This window comes from Parasteatoda tepidariorum, chromosome 5 (assembly GCF_982258835.1).
Source record: "Parasteatoda tepidariorum strain Cologne lab strain chromosome 5, Ptep-v5.0, whole genome shotgun sequence".
Taxonomy (NCBI): domain Eukaryota; kingdom Metazoa; phylum Arthropoda; class Arachnida; order Araneae; family Theridiidae; genus Parasteatoda; species Parasteatoda tepidariorum.
In genome coordinates this window covers 44888749-44907624 of record NC_141759.1, presented here as the reverse complement: position 1 = coordinate 44907624, position 18876 = coordinate 44888749, and the positions used below count along the sequence as shown (strand labels likewise).

Genomic DNA, 18876 nt, shown 5'->3' with positions numbered 1-18876 from the left:
ATATATATATATATATATATATATATATATATATATATATATATATATATATGTATATATAATTAAAACTTTGCGCCAAAGAAATAAATGCATGGCTTAAAAGACGATGGGATGTTCCAGTATATTTAAGATTTTAAAAATATTTATATTATTTTTATAATCTCGTTTTGCTTATTATTACTTTTGCTTTTAAATTGTTATTGTTAATTATTGTTAATTTTGTTGTTTAATTGTTAATTATTGTTATTTCCATTTGCCTTTTTGTACTGTGGTTAGTTAGTCAGATTTAAATGGTGTTTCTTATTAAAAAAATTATTTGTGTAACTTAATAAGTATAGTTGTCTGTTTTATTTCGAAGGATAATTTACATTAAAGAAAGACGTTATAAAACACCGGTAATTCCAAAAAATGTTTTAATTTGATTATATTTGTTCAATAACTGATGAGAAAAAAAGAAAAAATGATTACAAATATAAAACGTAAGGATGCCAACGAAATATGGAAAATAAGGTGGATAAACAAAACTAACGGAACAGCACCATAAGAGAGTAAAACAAAAATAAAGATGAAAAAGCAGCATTAGCGTGAATAATTTTTCTTGTTAACAACATTAGTTCCTCGTCACATCTTCATTGCGTGTGGAAATGCATTTTACCTTGATTCATCCCTTTCGTACAGAGTGATTTTCTTGTTCTGTTTTTTTCTTCTTTATTTCATTCATGACTGTTTTGGTTTTTCTAGTTTTTTCTTCTTTTTTTTCAAATATTTATTTGTCATTTTTAGTTGGTAACTTTTACGTTTTAAATTTCAAATCATGATATCATAATGCTGTAATATAATTGAGATATTAAAAATATATAAAAAGTGTAATCGTGTTTTATTCATTAAATGTTATATTCGCAATCAAACCAGTCTTATTGTAGTTCCATTTTCTATTTTGTACTCTGGTTTTTCAGTTAAAAAGTTATTTGAGATCCTTAATGTGTATTTGTTTTTATTTCGAAGAATAATATACATTAAAGGGACTAGTTACGAAATACCTGTAAATAACAATAAAAATTACTTTATTATATTTTTTCTGGCTTCAAAATCTATTCACTATTTTATAACATTCAACGTATTTAAATTTTAAAATTTAACACAGTACTTATATTTGTAAACGGATAAAAAGTCTGATAAAATAACTGTATTGTATCGTAATTTCATTTCTGTTAAAAGTAACATAATAAAACCAAAATGTACAATATTTAGAACATTCTTTTCACAAGTTTTACTTTCATATGGTAACAGTTTACCAGAAATTCTGCTAAATTCCGTTCTTATTATAAATTGTTGTTCTATTATAACACATTTAATAAAATAAAAAAAAACTGAAAAGGTAAATTTTATCGAAGATATGGTATTTATTTCATTCTCCGATGTATCATCAAGAAATACCAAATTTTACTTAATGTTATCACACATTATGACTCCCGGTGGCTGAGCGGTAGCGCTCCACGCTGTCTTGCCACAGGTCCCTGGTTCGATCCTCGGGCCGGGTAAGGTTGACTCAGCCTTTCATCACTTCTGTTGGTCGATAAATGAGTACCAAGCATGATTGGGAACTAAACACTGGGGGTTCCGCGTTCGGCTGACCACCTGTCCGGAACATCTGCTCCTGCACCCCAGAGCCCTAGGTCAAGAAAACTGAGATGGGCACAGTAGGCCGTGGCCCTCTATAGGCTGTCGCGCCACTGAGTTTAGTTTAGCTTATCACTCATTATAAAATTATATTTCATTGCTATATTTACTAAAGCAATTCGATAAAAAATATCTTTTTTCTATTCTGGTACAGCCTGAAATGAAGCAAATTTCATCATATTCTGATAGATTTCCTCACACTTTATTATCTTCTTGAAAGTAAGAGTAGATTAATTTGAGTAAAAATTTCAATTATTTTCAAGTATTTAAACGATAGGTAATTAAAATGAAATGCTCCAGGTGTTGCGAAAAATCGATAGCTGGAAGTTGTCCAAGATTTAAACTCTTTAATTAATTTGATTTCCATGTAAATTTCTCTTTCACGCAACTGTAATTACCAATTTCAATTTATAGTAAACTATTTTTCTGCTACCACAATTACACATTCAATAAATTGAAATTAAAGAATAACACATGATCTTTTAAAATCGCTACACCACATGTTTTGAATAAGCCATAATAAAACACTTGAAAAGACGTAAACAATGCAAATAAAACAGTTTTTTAACTATTAATATGCCCCTAGTAAAATTAAATTTGATTGTGCAAATAAAAGTTTTAAAGAAACAAAACCAGAAATAAAAGAAAACTGACATTGTTTAACGAAAATATAAATATGATAGAAGACAAAAATATAAAAATTTCCTTAAAGTATTATTTTAAAAAGTAATTAAGTTGAAATTGTTATTAAATTTACTTTTTTCTCTATTTTCCTGATTGTTAATGAATTATTAAAGAAGAAGTAACCCATTGTAAATTATTGTTTTTTTTATTTTTTTTAATTTTTCAGAAAAGCGATTCTGCTTTAATAGAACTTAGAAAACTTAAGAATCGAAATTTAGGAAAAATGTATATGATTACAAAATCCTTGTATTAAAAAGATGATATATTGAGGCATGATAATTCAGACATTGATTGAAGAAAATCTTGGTATAAAAAAGAGTGATGCAGATATTAAGAGACGAAAAGAAAAATATTACTTTTTTTTTCTATAACTTTATAATTTAGTTTAAAATACTTAGGTATAATTAAAATTATCCATTCATAATTATTTATTGTGTAAAGTAGAAATTATAGGGTTAATAATTACAACAACAAAAAAAAAAGATAAATCTATCAATGAATAATTTAATATTCATTTCTTTAATATGCTTCATTTACCTAAGAACTTAATGCTTTATTAATATAATGAATATTCAATTTATTCAATTCATGATTTATACTATTGGACTACTATACATTTATAATGTTTGTTTTTTTTTTAAAAAACTTAATACTCTTTAAAAATAATAATGAACTATACTAGCTGTTTTAATGGATTCTGTATGCTAACAAAACATAATTTTCAGTTTAACTATTTTATAAACATTTTAACACATTTAAATTAGCTAAAAATACTTCAGAATTTGTGTAGCAATTTAAATATTTAAGCATATATACATTCAAGATTCTTTATTTAACTAAAAATAAACAATGAAATATTGTATAAATTTGTTCAATATTTCATTTTAAAGCATTCATTCATCTAATAGTATTAAAAAACATAAGTCAGTGAAAAATATATATTGTTACTACAAATATTGCAAATTTAAAAAAAGAAATATTTGATCAGTTTTTTTCTTTACTTTTATTTGCAGTATTTTAAGATATAAAATAAATTAATCTATGTGATAAATTTAACACATTCAATTAAATAGTCTAAAATTTATATTGTAAAATTAACTTTTAAAATTAATTTTTTGTAGTTTCCCCTTCTTCTACCAGCACTACAGCTTATTGTCAGGCATCATTCCATCGAGCAGCTTAGAAGACGACAACTCTCTTCATATATTAAATCCCACACTACTCAGAGACTTTCTCATGTTATCTAACCAAGTTGTACATGGCCTGCCTCTCTTTCTTATCGGTTTGGCTTCTTAAATATTTTTCGGACGGGTACTTACTGTTATAGCTACTAAGATATAGTTATAGCTACTCAGATATAACCAAGTCATCTAACCTCTTGAATTTTGATAAATTTATTGAAATTGTTGTGTAACTCAAATATTGTTGCGTAGATTGTAAAAAATGAGTCACATTCGCATAAATTCCTCCTTACGACATTAAATTTTAAAACTGCGTATAAATTAATTAAAATGCTAACTCAAAATTGACGCGAAGAAACTATTTGATTGCATAAATTGCATGGAAGAAAAAAATTCATAATACATTAGTGAAGATAATCGTTAAACATAGTCAGAATCTGCTTAAGAAAAAGCCGCATTCAAGCTTTTGAGAAGCACATAAATTGTCTGCCAAAAAAGTTCCAATTCAGTCAGATGCTTATCTCCTTTAGAGGAGTTTTCAAGTATTTTGGGAAATTAGAATGTTGAAAGCCAATCTTTTCTTTCGTCTTTTAATTATAAAAAATCATAGTTCTTGTTTGCAATCTTTAGTGATCTGTGCAAATTATGCAACGGTAAGTTCTTTTAAAAATGCTTTTAAGAAATTTCACTCCATAGTTTAATACTTTAAGAAGAAATACGACTATTTTGAATTTTGTAGAGAAATGAAATAGAATCATACGTTTTTAAATTTATAATTTAACTAATTTTGGTTTGCTTCTCATAATGTCATAGATAAGTAGAAATAAAGAGATAATGATTATTTTTTTGACAAGACTTTACTATACAGTAGAAACGATATTTGTTAAATTTACAGAAAAATAAACTGTCGGCTTGTACATCAGTAATAAAGCGCTCATTTCACAGAAAAAAAACTTTTATTTAACAACGGGCTCCCATATTTTAAGCAAATGAGTACTTCTATTTTAACAAATTGTTGCAAGTTGAGATCAGAAATCACACGATAACATTAGCCTCGGGGTTCGAACTACAACGTTGGGAAACAAATGCTCTGATCCTTGAGCCATGGTGTTTGGCTCCGAAGAAAAATTTTGAAATGTCTTCATCTCAAAAGTCTTACGTAAAAAAAATTAAAAGTAAGAATGTTTGAAACTATATTGACCCATCCTAATAAAAATGTTTGGTAGTTTAACGTATCGAAAAATTGTATAAAAAAAACATATAATTATCCAATCGAGTGTCAATTCGACATTGAAGTCGAAACGAAATTTAATTTATGCATAGATAATAATTCATAATGTTTAGTTTTATAAAATAATTTTTGAAAAGTAAGAACAAGAATAAAAAATAATCTTAATATGATTTGAAAAAAAGGAATCACTCGGAAATCAAAAATGCATTGCAATAACTGGAATTTAAATCCGCAGTTTTAATTCGTTTAGGATTAGGTTGAAAATCAGAAAAACATGATTTTGGAAAAACTGTTTTAAACGGTCAAATATAAGGAGAAAAAAAGGGAAATTATTTTCGAAACAAGCAAATAACAATGAAAAAGAAAAAGTCTGTATTTAATTCCTGTATTCAAAATCTATAAATTCGCCGTTTAATTTGTATTAAATGTCTTTTTTTTTCCTGTAAAAAAATATGTTTTTTCTGCAGAATTTGCAGTTATTTTAATAAAGTAGATTTTTTTTTTAGAAAACATTCCAATCTTTTAAAATGCTCAAACTAAATAAAACTACTTACAATTTTTATAAGAAATGCAAAAATTTAAGAAATTTAATGGATTTAAAAACGGTGAAAATGCATCTTGCAATTAAAATTACAAGGAATTGATTCGTTAGTTTTAAGAATTGAGGTTATTTTGTAATAACCCTTCATAATAACTTTTAATTCATTTAATTATATTAAAGTATATTAAATCACGGCATCTTTTTGATATGATCAGGTTTCCGAAGATAAAATAAAAATTGGGAATAAGAAAATGATGAATAACATTAGAACCCTTTAAATACCGATTCCATTTGTTAAACTTTTTGATTTCATTTAAACTCTACACATGCGAAAATAAGAATAACCAGCTTTATCCTTGCTAGTATTCTCAATATTTTTCATACATTATTGCAATTAAAAATAGATTTCATTTTAAAAAGATCTGATAATTTCATCACAGAACTTATCTTTCCAGTATCTTGCAATATCTTAACAGTTGTGTAGTCTTTTATCAGTCATTTAGTTTTTTATTAATGAGCATAACTTTTAAAAGTAACTTTTTGTTCAGGTTTCTCTTATGCTCTTAATAATGTTTTTAATACCTAGCGTGTCAAAACACAATCTACGTCAAAAAAAATGAAGAAAAATTTTGAGATTATTCTTTTTTTGTTTCGCTTGATTTATTATCTATAATTTTTCATACTTTACTCATATCTGGAAACTCAGAAATCTTCCTCTTTAGCTGTTCAAAACTATTATCATGTTTGTTTTTTTTCTATCACCTTCCTTACATTTGGTTTTCCTTTTTTTACGGCGCGACTTTTAATATATATATATATATATATATATATATATATATATATATATATATATATATATATACATATATATGATGCCGGCAAAGTTGGCAAAGTTTGAAATCCGGCATTCTATTTAATGCCAAATGAGAAACAGACAAGGTATAAAATCTTCTGTGGCCATGTTAGTAAAGGTGATGAAATGGATATTTTGAGCAGTATTTGTTTCTAAACTGAAAATAATTGTGACATAAAAGTGAATTTTTTATGTGAACATTTTGTTTCCCATAATAAGAAAGACGTAAATTATGTTTTGTATAACTTTCATTTTTCTTTACGCATTTTGAATAATTTTTTTTAATGGCACTCTCATTTTTTTTTCGGAATAACATTTTTATTTTTGAGAAAAGAACATTATTTACGTAATAACCTTATCAGTATGTTTTTTTCATACTTTGTCTAAATAGCATTTGTCATTCTATAGAATGACTAGGTATTTTATACAATGCCTAGGGAAAGTATGTAATACTTCTCACATTTCATACTTTGCCTAAAAACATTCGGCATTACATACAATGCCGGCGTTTCGTACTTTGCAGATAACATATACACTATTCACCGAGCCCTTATTCAGCGACAGTCCCGACATGAACTTTTCACCAGGATGGTTTTCCTATTGAATTCTAAGACTGCTCTTCAGGCTATTGATACTTACAGTGTCTTTCGCCCCTCAACTGTCGATGACTGCTTTGATCTTAAATGGCTCTCCAGTAACGGGAAAGAGGTTGTGCTTCAATGGATCCCTGCCCATTGTGGTGTTCAGGGAAATGAGGCTGCTGTTGGTTTCCTGGCTAAGAAGGGAGCTTCTGTCCAGCAAGGAGCAATTTCTGGTCTCCCTTATCACTCCATCGCGGCTATTGTTAGGAGGATTATTAGGACCTCCTTTTTCCAGGATAATAGTGGTAAACCATGGATTGAGCATATTCGTAGAATTCCCGATTGCCCCAGAAAGGAATCTGCTGCAATTTTTCGTCCTGTTACTGAGCATGATTGCCACCGTAAACATCTTATGACCTTGATACAAACATACTAATGACCTTGATATTTTTTATATTAAACGTATTATAAATAACTCTGTTTAAGTTAGTTTGCAATGACGTTCTTTATTCCCTTTACATGCGCCACTGTAAATTGATTTTTTTTACCTGTAGTATTCGTTTGTCCTTTTTTATAAAAAAATAAATAAATTATTTAAAAAACAAAAATAAATAAATAACAATCAATGTGCAGTTTAAATTATTTATTACTTCAGGCCTTTCATTTCCAGTTCAGCAATTTTTTGATCAATTAACTAATTACATTATTTATTCTTTTTATCGATCTTTTTTTCCATTTGTTCTGTAAAGAAATAAACTTTTCATCTTGCTCTCCATTCATCAGACCAAATCACTGAAAATAAATTGAATTTGTATCTTGTAAATTATAACAATAGAAAACATTTAGTAGTAAAACCATATTTCTAAGACATAATTTATTTTATAAATATTTTTCAAATAAGATATTAAAATCGGTCAACTCTTACTGTGGGAATTTGCCCAAAAAGTTTGAAAAATATTTCAAAAGTAAGACAAAATTATTCACTCGGCTTGTGATGTATAAAATGATCAAAACTAATTGCACCGTTTAGAAACCTTTGCAATTAAATTATTTCAAAACAGCTTGTACTCAACACCTGAAAAATGACCAAAAATTAAAAAACAAATTATTGTATTTTGCTTAGAAAATCAAATAGTAATTCACAGTTAGTTGCAGAGTACATAAACTGGCAGAGTTTCTAACTAGCAACAACCGACTACAGCATGTAAATTCTGAATATAAATTTAATAGACAGATATATGTCATATGAAATAAAGTAATGAGAAGCAGAGAACATTATTTTATAGTTTTTGCAACCAACTGTTGGCAAACATTTGTTACTAATTTTGATATTTGTTAAGAAAAACTAGCATGTTTTTGAACAAAACACTATAACCTTGGAATCGGATCTGGACCCCTTTGGAAAAGGAACTCTAACCCCTGATCAGTCACTGGGAACATTTTTAAATCAATACAGGGGTCAGTGCGAGTCGGCAGCAAAATTCGAAACGACTAACTATCCATGGAATCCGAACACACCCGATTCACCCGATTGGGAGAAAAAACGTTCTATCCCCTGATCCATGAAATTACTATACATCGACTTCCGTGAACAGTTATTTAAGGATCAAACATAAATGGAATAAAATAAAATGAAAAGTTTAAAACATTCATATGAAGATGAATTCATTTCTAAGTATTATTATAAAACTATTATGCGCGACCATTAAACTAGTAGGGGAGAGTCGGGTAGCCCCGCCCACTTAAGGAATATTGCTTATATTTCTGTATAATATTGAATAATAATCAATATTTTTGTATGTTTCTATTGTTTTATCATCTAATTAAATAATGCAGAAAGAATTAACCAAAAAAAGAATAGTTTTACTTAAAAAAATAGAAATTTAAAAAATTTGACTACTGTATTTAACATATTTTCAAAACTATTGTTTACCATGTTACCAGCTGCATAAATACTTGAAACTTTAAAAATAATATTTTTTTAATATAACAATTAATATCCGATGGCCCATTGACTTGAAAAAATATTCTATACATATGAAATTGACTGTGGGTGGGGGGCCCGATCCTCCCCTATTACTTTACATTCTTATTCTTTTTTTGTGTATGATGATAACCAAAACTGTCGTTGATATAGTTGTACGTTAGATTTTTTTCATCTAGTTTACATATTTTTTTATTTAACAATGAGTAACTAAACGTCAAAAATCTGTTTAAACAAGATTAGTTAAAAAATTTCAAAAATATGGAAATAAGGAACATTTTTTTTAAAAATAAAGTTAATTGTCAGAGATTCTGCGACCAATAGGAAAGTGTTCTAGTAAGTAAATGTTCTCGACAAACAGTTAATGCTATTAAATAATTCATTTTAAAGACCTTTAGCGTGTAAAAATATAGATGATGAATAAACAAAATGTCAATAATTATAAATTTCTTTTTACATATTTTAAGTATTTGCTAAGAGTTGATTTTCAAATTCACATTTCTGGTGCTGTAATTTTCTTGAGCAATTTAGATGTATTTGAAAATTAATCTTATACCTAAGCAAAATATCTCAATATATATTCCACTTCATAACCTAATCGTTTTTTAAAAAAATCATTCATTGTGGAATACAAATTTAGTAAACTAATTTACATGTTCCACTTACCTCTTGCAGTAATTAGGAAACGCCATGCAAGTAGACGTGAGTCCCGCTTGACAAGTCTAGAAGGAAGGGAAAAAGTTTCATAAGATTTTGCCTTAAGTTCAATTCAAAAACCTAAAGGAAATATATCCATCAGGTTGAACAAAGTGATCACTCTCAACTCATCGATTGCTGCCAGCACTGGCCTAACCTCGTGATCTATTGGGAACCCTGTTCTTATATTTCCATTTATGTCAAAATGCCAATGGCCTTAAATCGATTTATGAATCATGAAATTCCATGTAAATTGAAATACTAATCTCAATTTTAAGACATACCAGAATATCGAGCATGTCCACACATTTTCTCGTAAGCATTACTTGGGGGGGGGGGTATAGTGATGGTTTTCTGAATACTGTTCCGGTTTTGGAATCTTGTTATTGTTTACAACTAGTGTCCCATCCGTATGACTTGAAACAATTGAAACTTGACATTTTGAAACACAAACAGGAAACTAACTCTTACAACACGAGTATACCTCAGAAACGTTTTCAAAGGGTATAAAGTATATAGAATAAGTTGGACATGTTCTTTCCGAAATTTCTATAACAAACTCTTAGTCTTTGCTTAATTTGCAACAAAATTCCATTTCATAACACTTTGGGGTCTCGCAAAAGTTTCTAGTATAAAACCACATGAACTTAAAGGAAAATAACATTAATTTTTCAACATTCAAAATAACCATAGCTTGACCTCGGATCATTATCAAGAATTTTTCCTAGACCATCGCCAATAGTCCAATACGCAGCTATTGTGCGACGCAGAATAACTACAAGAGTTGCATTTACGCACGCAACTAGACTACTTGAAACTCCATTTTTGCGAATCTAACAGTCAATCATAAAACCCAATTTTAAGATTATTATTGACATAACTATGATTTTCTTTTCATTCTTTGCAACAATTACTTTAAAAGTAAATTGTAGATTTTTCATATATGTTCATAATTGCTAATGTAATAAATACTTGTGCTTATTTGCCAAATGAGTGTGGTCAAAATTTAAATATGTTATTTCTTATAAATAGGTCGGAGTCCCAAGAATAAAAAATAAGTCATAATTTTACTCGTTAAATATATAACTTCTTCATAACTTTATTTCTTTATTTGTCTGGAATTAGATGACCGAGTTCATTCAAGTTTTGTATTTTTTTGTTGAGAAAGTACAGTTCAAAAAAATAGTTCAACTTTTAAATACTTGAAAACTATAGTTTTCCCAACATCGGTGTACTTTGACATCCTATTTTGTATGAATATCTCTGTAAGAATGAGTTTCGGTGACTATGTATTCCTTAAAATATTTTAAGCAAAAAATCTTGAGGCATTTCTAGATATATTTTTTAAAAATAGCCCGTAAGCCATACGGAGGAGGAAACTATAGGTCTTCCCTTGTCAAAATTTCTGATGGTTTTCCTTTGATGGCCCAACATTATCTTGACGGTAACCATCAATAATTCCATCATGAACCATGATAATTTTTGATGGTAACCAACTTAAATAACCATCACTCCAATGTAGGAATTCGGACAGAGTTATGATGGTTCAACTTAAGAATAACAACTTGTTTTAATGGTTCATTCCTTTTGAACAATCAGAAATTTTCATCAAAGTCTATAAAAGTAATATACCATCAAAAACAAATAGTTTTGATGGTACATTCTTCCTGAAACAACAAGAGTTTCCATTAAACCATAATGGAAATGCATTGTTGCACCATTATGGAAAATCACGAATTTCCATAGTAAACTAGAAATCAAATGTTGGAACAATCATGAGCAACCATCATCCCAATGTAGGAATTCGGATAGATTTATGATGGTCCAACGTAGATCTGTCCATTCCCTGAAGTTGCTTTTGCCTCTCTTGCGCATTATTAAGACGTGTTGCCATGGATCGTCACCAAGCATTTTTCTTGCTGAGTAGTCACATGCGCGCACTTTGAGTCTACAGTATTAAACGGATGCTCCCCTGGGGCGGGACGGGGTTAAGCTTTGATGGTCCAACGTAAAGAAACTTAATGGTTTTTATGGTATATCCCTGAGTGCTAACTAACAATAATTCCCCTTAAACCATCATGGAAATGTACAGTTGGGATCATTATGGACCATCACTGCTTATCATGAACTGTTGGTTCGTAAAAATCAAACTTCTCTTGCTAGTAAACCATCATAGTATTAAAGTAGCATTTTCTAACAGAGAATGATGGGAGTTAGTTGCCATATCAAACACCATGAACGAATAACGGAAAATGTAGGATGATGGTAACTATCAAACTATGTTGGACCATCATGAATCGCGCTGAAACCAACGTAAACCATCAAAATGATTTGATGGGACCATGAAGAATTTTGACTTGGGTTATGAATTCGAATCGGGGGTGTCACCTATCATCATAGGCGTGGGATGAACATTTTCATTCCTTTTTAGTAGGTGGGACACGTCTTTTTTCGTAGAAAATAATTTGTTCAAGATGATGTTTTATTTATGTTTTAAAGATTTCTGAATTTTTAAGTCCCTTGAAAAGACAGTGTTTTCATTTTTTATGCACAATTACCAAAACCAAAAACGTTAGGTTAAGGTTCCTTGTTTGTATCAGTTTTGTTTGATTTGAGATGAATAACAGGGGTAAGTTAAGGACCTAAATTTTCTTAGAAAAAATATCGAGTTATATTATCAAATCTAATTGCTTTTTTTTTAAAATTTGAAAAATAACGTAATCAATTTATTTGATGCATCTATTAGTATGCATTACAAAATTCGGGAGCTTTATTTTCTTTTGTTTTGTAAAATAAAAAATAATTTTTCCTCGTTTTTAGAATTAGATCTCTCGATCCACACTTTTCTTCCAAATTCTTACGGCTTGCAGTTCATCTTTAAAATGTTTTCAATATTTTCAAATTTTTCAATTAATTTAATTCAGATTTGAAGTCTCTTATTATTGAATACTTTGTTTATCCTGTGATTTTAACTAAATATAACAAGGTAACGGTCAGAATTCCTAGAACCCCCTTGTTAACTTCTTCTAAGCAAGTTACATGCCTTGAATCAATAAGAACATGACCGATTTAGTTTGTATCAAAATTTATTAAGAAAGTTTACATAAATTAAAACTCTAAAAAAATTTTAAGGAAAAGTAACATTTCTGAAGAAACTTAATTGGATTTAAAGAAAATTATCATGAATCAGCTAAAAAATATACGAACATTGAATTTTGATTTCTGGTTTTGTTTTTGGATCATTTTATTGTTCACAGTTTCAATAAATTTTTCAACATTTTCAAGCGTTTTCAATTTGATACATTTTAAATCAAAAAAGTATTTTTCCTTGCTACAATTTTCAATGCAATTTAAGGATATTTGAATTTTTAAGTTTTTCGACTTGTACTGCAAACTCATTCCCTTTTTTCAGTTCATGTATTTGTACTTTTACACTTATTTTTTTCTCGTTAATCTTTAAAATAAAAATCTTTTACTCATTTTTCAGCATTTACAACTTCTTGCAGTTATTCTTTAAAACTAAAATTCAAGTGCGTGCTTTTGATTTTTACAAAACCGAGTAGGAAATCAAATTTTTTTATGAAATGAACAAAGCGAACTTTTAAGATTTTATAAACATAATAAGCCATTGTGTTTTATTAAGAAAACAACATATATTTTAACTCACCCGATATTTTTCCCAAGCAGCAAACTCATCTTTACGGCTGGGAAAAAATTTTTCTCTTTCAAGCTTGTTCTAAAAATTAGTTAAGGTTACAAAATTTTTATTTTTAAAAACATATTTTTATTTGCTTAAAAGAAAAATACTTACACTATAATCAAGAATGTGATTGATTGTTTTCAAAAGGCAATTCTTCTGCAAAATAGAAAAATTAAAAAAAAAGTTTCAAAACATGAAAATAATACCTAATTAACAATTTATGTAACAATTAACAAAAGTTCTATGACCATGGTAAAAGATACTATTTTTTTCTGGATTCTCACCATGAATTTAATGGTTCAAAGCTGTTTTGTTGACTAAAAGTTTTTCACCTTTATCATAAACGAATTAGGATCAAGTTGGGTAATTATGAAAATGAGGTAGTTTTGATCAGTGCCATTATGGTTAATTAGTTTATAACGAAGTCCCTGGTGCTTAATACTACATTTTATTATTATTATTAATTAAAATTAATATTACTATCTGAAAGTGTGTATTTCTAATTACCATTTTTTACTATAATGAAGTGATTATGACTTGGTATAATGTTAACTCAAAATAAATATTTTGCAATGTTCTGCTGCGAAAAACGTCTGGGACATAAATAAGAAGGAAAATTATTTTTTATTCTTTAAAATACCTGCAGAAAGCTGCTTAGATAAAAAAAATAGAATCAACGAGAAGCTTAAGGAAAATATAAGAAATCAGATAATATAGATGAAAGTTTAGTTCCGAAAACAAGGTGCATACCGAAGCTTGATGAAGATATATTTTTCCTTATTTTTGAAAATGATGAACAACTTCCTTCACTGTGTTAAGTAAACACAGTTCCAGAAATAGTTTAGAATTTTTTTTTAAAAAATCGAAAGAAAATAATGAAAATAAGCATCATCAGATAAAGCATATTTTGCATACATAACTGATGAGTAAGTGGTCAATCATTCAAGAAAAAAAATTTAAAAATAGGAAGAAAATACTGACATCATCAAATAAAGCATATTTTATATTCAATACAAACGAGAAAGTGGTCAATCATTCACTATTTAAAAAAATAGGAAAAAATACTGACATCATCAGATAAAGCATATTTCGCATTTAATACAAATGAGTAAAGGATCAATCTTGTACCTTCCATCATACATGAATTCAGTGAGAAGGGAAAAACACTGGTAAGGGTTTCCATAGAGTCAGACAATAAGCTAAAGCAGTTCTAAGATGTACTGTAGGTCATATTTGAGACGATCAACTGATGTCTTGTTTTCCACAGATTTTTTGTGGGAGAGCCAGGGCAGTGAGCTGGGAGGTAAAGCATCAATGTCACTCCCTGCTTTTGGCTAATATAAACATAACTTAGAAGACACTGTCGAACATGCCGTTGAGTCCACTGAACTGTCATTGTCCCAAACTCCAAGACTTGCTCTGGCCACTTTTACTCTTTCGATCGACAACTCAACATTTGTTTTTATTAATAAAGAGGAAAACTTTTGATGTATCTCTTTGACTATAATTTTCAGGAAGCTTTCGTTATCAATAAATACCATGCATATAACTATTTATATCTATACATATCTATTAATTAACTATTAACATTATATATTGTATGTTTTCAATATATCATGAAAATATAATTTAAATATTGTTTTTTATGCTTAAAATATCAATATTTCACAATCTAACAATGCATTTCTTAGCTCTATTTTAAATAATTTCTTCACAGAAACTCAAAGGTATTGTCAACACTTGCATGATTTCGATATTTGTTCCATTGTAACACTAGCAGCACAATACTTGTTAAAAGTAGTAAAAAAAACAAATTTCTGTTGTTTGGACCAGAAGACATTTTATTTCATCATATGACTCATCGAAGATGTGGAAGTCATACAGGAACAGATCTGGACTATAGGGTGGATTGCAGAAGACTTCGCATTCGAATTATGCACTCGGTCTATCGTTGTTTTGTGAAATCCAAATTGTGTCCATGAAAGAGTGGACAGGAACGTATAGGTCAGCCTTTCAAAACATTTCTTTCGTTGGCAAGAATCAATTTTTATTGATTCTAACACCAAAAAATCTATATAATGAGGTCTTATGATTGGTCTCAAAATCTCACCTCAATTTCACATACGAAATTAATAGGCTAATAACTGTTCAGTTATTATTCTTTTATTATTGTTCAAAGGAAATTTGCGATCTCCTTGCTTATGGAAAGTGCGTTAATCTTTTTCGATACACCGGCAACTGCATTCCAGGGTAGCTTCTATTTTTCCAAATATAGTTCCAGTTTAAGGTCTTCTGCTTGGGTTATTTATTTACTTTAACTAGTATTTTACATTTTTCTGCAAATAATATAATTAATTTAATATTTTTTGTTCCATTTTACTTTTGATTAGAACTTAAGTAAGATCAGTTGGTCGATTTTTTTTCTCTAAGGACTATGCGTGCTAATCTAAATAATACACATTATATATGACGACCATCTTCTCTTCTAATAAAATTTTATATTTTTGATAATTGAACCATATTTACAATATTTTTTTTATGATTTTCTTGCTTTTGCATCCTGTTTGAATGATAAGTACTGTCACCTATTAGACATTCGTCTTTGTTTATTTAAACTATTATAAACTCCAGTTAATTTTTTATACTTTATCCAATCGTGACTAAACTTACCACATAAAGGCAACATTGTTTACAATTTCTTTTTTAAATATCCTACCCTACTGAGCTGAGATAATACTGATTTTGATAATTTAAAAATGCATTTGTGTTATGCCTTCTGGTTAATTGGTTCATCTAGGCTACACATTCTTAATAAGAATTTTAATCGTCGAATTTTCAGGTCGAAGCAGAATCTATGACGTCAATTGGACTTTCCCAGATTTTAATTTTAGCACTCCTTTTCTAAATATATGCATGACGCAACAACCTGATGTGTTTTTATTTTTATTTTTATGCAATGAGTGAAAAAAGATATTTCAACATTAATGTATTTCATTTTCGGTTAGCCCGCTTCTACAGCAATTTGATTATATAAGATTCTTGACAGTGTATGCAAATAAGCAAACAAATCAAAGGTTATCCAAAATATAACAACGCAATTCTGTAAAGCCTAACTTATGCCTTACGCAACCTTGATTTATTAACTCACTATTCAAAAATGCAATTAATGTGACATTTTGACCAAACGGACACTGATCAAATAGTACTGTTCAACTGATAAAAATACAGGTTTATTCTGTGCCAATGAAGCATAAAATATCTAAAAGTATTAATTTTAAAAAATACCAACGTGGTAGTCAATAAAATTTAAAAGAAAATCTGATAGTTTGAGAAAGAGACATTTTGTGATACGGTCATTAAAGGCATTTTTATTTCACTCTTTTTTTGTAAATAATAAGAAAAAATTTTATTATTTAAGTTATCCCCATAATTTATTGTTATAATCTATTTTGTTTGGCATAAATGTTTTTGTATAATAAAATTAAAGGAATGTATATTAATTATAGGCACATACAATCCTATAAGCAGAAAAAAAATGATAAATCAAAATTTTGAGATATATTTTCTGAATTTTTTTTTACCGTCTCGTCTCTGTTGTTGCAGACAAAGGGTTTCAATATATCAAAAGACAAAGAGCCATTTTTCCATTCCGGGAAAGCGTATCCATCTTTTAAGTCACACTCCGCATTCCACTTTTCTCTATGAGATTGGTATGTCTGAAAAATTTATATTTCTATGAAGAAAATAATTAGAAAGAAATTGCGAAATAAGAAAAAAAAATTTCTTGAAAGCACTTAAAAGGATAACTGTTTACCTAAATCATTTATTGATATAACTATCAACCAGGGTCTAGTAAGGGAAATATTCTCTTGCAACATTTCACTCGTAATAATTTACTCCAGCAATCAAGCAGGTTTCCATACTCAGCTCCATATTCCTTGCATACGGTTTGATTTAGTTTTCATTTTTCTTTACTTAAATATTAACTCATGACCACCTCATGTGCATATTTTTTTGACAACCATTTCAAAAATATAAATTAAGTGTCACTCTAATGCAACAACCTATATGATTTTCAGGAAAAAAAAATTAAATAAGGAAATATATGAGGCACAATACTTACATCTTTATGCCAATAGTCAAAACACTTTGATTCTTCTTCCGATAGTTCTATAATAGTAAGATAAATGTAAAAGAAATTTACAAAAATATATAATTCATTAAAAGTGAGTTTCAGCTAACAAATGTAAAAATTAATCATGTTTCAATTCATTTTAAATTATTGAAGCATATTGGGCACTTCTTGAAATAATTGGCGGCAATGTGAAGTGCGCTATAAAAAGTCTGTTCCGAATATATATATTTTTTGAATCCTGGTCCAAATGGAAGTAAGCCATATATTTAGCAAAAATAAAATTAAAGTTATGTGTCTAGAAAAATATTATTTAAAGGATTAAAAATAATGTAACGAATCATCATAATCTAACGAATCATTACTGAGAACTGAAAAGATTAAAACCTATTGTTTGATTTCCGGATAAAACAGAGACAAGTGGAAATTTAAAAATCACCTACAAGCATTATCAGGTTTATATACACTGAAGAGCCAAAAAAACTGTTATACCTGATTAATATCGTGTAGGGCCCCCGCGAGCACGCACGTGCCGCAACACGACGTGGCATGGATGCGATCAATGTGTGAAGTAGTGCTGGAGATAATTGACACCATGAATCCTGCAGGGCTGTCCATAAACCAGTAGGAGTATGCCGATGGCAGAGCTGTACTTTGATTGGCTTTGCATACTCATGCCTGTACCAGTTTTTTTGGCTCTTCAGTGTATTTTTTCGTTGAAACGCATCTTCCCCAATATTAGTTCGACAAAGTTTGATACCGTTTTTTTCTTTCCAATTTTACTTTGAAGTTGATTTATCTCATGTGCATACTTTATAACTATATTGTTGAGAAAAGAACTCTAAAAATATTGGAAAAACTGTGGTAAATTTCTATCCAAATTCAGTGTTTAAAAACTCAAGCGGTTTGAATTCCGAACAGAGCACGGATGTTTCCCTCTATACGTTGTTCCTGTTGCGTGTGATGGCTGAATGGCGCAGTATTGTCGTAATGTCGCTCAGTTATTGTGTAATGTCGCTCAGTTGCTCTCAGTTTCTCATCTCCTTGACTTAGTTCACAAGGTGCTCACCAGGTAACGCAAAATGAGCAACACTTTCTTCACCTTCCATATCAAAGAACGATCAGTTCAGTGCCTGCTGTTAAAAAAATAATAATTATTATTATTATACATGAATTGTTTTCCCCAATTTTGGCGTAAACGCTTCACTTGTAAAACGATCGATACTTCGCATTGTTTACAAGAAGCTGAAAGTTTGATTTTACTCACATTTGAGAAAAATAATTAAAGTATTTGTTACAATTTTTTTTTTATTTTATTTCAATAATATTGATTATTATATTCTCATAAGGTCTATCAATAACAAAAATGTGTCCATTATATTTCATAATTTTATTATATATTTATGCTCCTTATATTTATGCTTTGTTAAAACTTGATCGAATTCTTATGAATATTCTTATTGTACTGGGGTTTGTTAGATTAATAAATTTTATTTATCGAATCATAATTCATATGCATTCTTATACACCGAAGAGCCATTACATTATGACCACCCTGCTAATAACATGTAGGACCACCTTTAGCTCTCAAAACTGCTAGCACCCGCCGTGGC

At 28.9% G+C, this 18876-nt stretch overlaps 2 protein-coding genes across 3 annotated transcripts in view; one reads left to right on the top strand and one right to left on the bottom strand.

Annotated features, from left to right (window-relative positions):
* The first annotated feature begins 6758 nt into the window (after positions 1–6758).
* On the top strand, positions 6759–7187 carry LOC147809312 (uncharacterized). Its single transcript, XM_087162756.1, has one exon. The coding sequence runs from the start codon at positions 6759–6761 to the stop codon at positions 7185–7187; it is 429 nt and encodes a 142-aa protein (XP_087018882.1).
* A 192-nt stretch (positions 7188–7379) lies between these two features.
* LOC107436116 (uncharacterized) overlaps positions 7380–18876 on the bottom strand; it is a 297809-nt gene continuing 286312 nt past the window's right edge. For both annotated transcript variants that reach the window (XM_087165232.1, XM_016047693.4), the window contains exons 2-7: positions 17255–17301; positions 16713–16847; positions 13243–13287; positions 13099–13167; positions 9402–9457; positions 7380–7543 (exon numbers count right to left, since the gene is read on the bottom strand). In XM_087165232.1, coding sequence (XP_087021358.1) covers positions 7531–7543; positions 9402–9457; positions 13099–13167; positions 13243–13287; positions 16713–16847; positions 17255–17301 — 365 coding nt within the window. In that variant the 3' untranslated portion in view covers positions 7380–7530. The remainder of the gene's footprint in view (positions 7544–9401; positions 9458–13098; positions 13168–13242; positions 13288–16712; positions 16848–17254; positions 17302–18876) is intronic.